The sequence below is a fragment of the Otolemur garnettii genome, unplaced genomic scaffold (genome assembly GCF_000181295.1).
Source record: "Otolemur garnettii isolate 467f Iridium unplaced genomic scaffold, OtoGar3 scaffold00247, whole genome shotgun sequence".
Taxonomy (NCBI): Eukaryota; Metazoa; Chordata; class Mammalia; order Primates; family Galagidae; genus Otolemur; species Otolemur garnettii.
Genome location: NW_003852642.1, coordinates 1384601 through 1386107, shown reverse-complemented (window position 1 = coordinate 1386107; position 1507 = coordinate 1384601). Strand labels below are relative to the sequence as shown.

Below are 1507 nucleotides of genomic sequence, written 5' to 3'. Positions count from 1 at the left end.
TTTAAAAGTAGAAAAATCTTCAAATCCTGGACCTTGTTAATTATCAATTTCTTGTAAACCATAAGTCAGCCAACTAATCATTTCTGGGTGCTATAGAAAGAAAGGTAGGACATCCTAACTAATTTTTTGTTTACCTAAAAATACATTGATTTACAAGGAGAAAATAGGTTTGCAATGAATTTCTTTAAGGCGTCCTTAACGTCCTTATTCCTTAGGCTGTAGATCATGGGGTTCAGCATGGGGATCACCAGTGTGTAGAACACAGAAGCCATTTTATCAGTATCTAATGAGTGGTTAGTTTTAGGCTGCAAATACATAAAGAGCAGTGTCCCATAGAAGACGGTGACAGCCATCACATGGGAACCACAGGTGGAAAAAGCCTTTTTCCTTCCTTCTGATGAACGCATTCTTAGAACGGACAAAACGATATTGAAGTAAGATACTAGAACTGCAATCATGGAAAAAAACAAATTTGTAGCTGTAGATATAAAGACCACTGTTTCTGGAAAGGAAGTATCTGTGCAGGATAAGGCTAACAGAGGCACGTTATCACAGTAAAAATGATTGATCACATTAGAGGAGCAATAGGACACAGAGAATACACAAGACGAAACCACAATCGCCGTAGAAAAGCCGTAGAGGTAGGCGAGGGACACCAGCGTGAGGCAGATCCTGGGAGACACCACCACCATGTACAGCAGGGGATTACAGATGGCCACATAGCGGTCATAGGCCATGACAGCCAGCATGATAACCTCAGAGACGATGAAAGTCAAGAACCCTCCCAGCTGGGTGGCACATTCATAGTAGGAGGTAGTTTTTTCCTTTGTTAAAAAATTGACCAGCATTTTAGGGGCAATGACAGTAGAGTTGCCAAGATTGATAATCGCCAAATGTCGCAGGAAAAAATACATGGGGGTTTGAAGTCGAGAGTCCACACTGGTGAGGGTGATGATGCCCAGGTTCCCCGTCACAGTCAGCGTGTAGATCACCAGGAAGACCAGGAAGAGGGGAATCTGGAGCTCGGGGCGGGCGGAGACACCCGTGAGAATAAATTCAGTGACCCGTGTGAAATTCTCAGGAGCCATGGAGGAGTTTGGGAACTCATCTGTTTGGGCAAGAAAAGAAGTGTTTATAGACTTTAAAGGATTATTTTCTGGGACTGCCATTAGATTGGAAGAGCATTTGCTGTGAGGAATTTCCTTCAATTACATATGAAGCTTTCTCAGTTATAAAACTCAAGGTTCTATGTCTAATCGATAAAACTTACAATCATTTAGGAGAGAGAAATAGCAAATTTGGAAAATTAAGTGTGCTGGATCACATAGAAGATCTAGCATCATGCAACATTTTCAGTAGTTTTTCACAGTCTTACTGAATTTTAAATAAGCTCTTAACCTGAAAACATGTGAAGCCATGATTGATATTTTGTCTTTTGCATTAAGCATGAGAGGAGCATGAGGGATTTTGTGCCTGCAAGTGATTTAGTGGTTCCTTGTGATTTCTT

General features: G+C 41.1%; 1 protein-coding gene across 1 annotated transcript; it reads right to left on the bottom strand.

Moving 5' to 3' along the window:
• Positions 1-134: 134 nt before the first annotated feature.
• LOC100951322 (olfactory receptor 8J3-like) lies at positions 135-1121 on the bottom strand. The gene has a single exon (XM_003802475.2). The coding sequence runs from the start codon at positions 1086-1088 to the stop codon at positions 135-137; it is 954 nt and encodes a 317-aa protein (XP_003802523.1). The 5' UTR covers positions 1089-1121.
• Between the last annotated feature and the right edge of the window lie 386 nt (positions 1122-1507).

Bases quoted from the DNA above. Each gene is read 5' to 3' on its own strand.
- LOC100951322 (XM_003802475.2), bottom strand. From the start codon at position 1,088: ATGGCTCCTGAGAATTTCACACGGGTCACTGAATTTATTCTCACGGGT.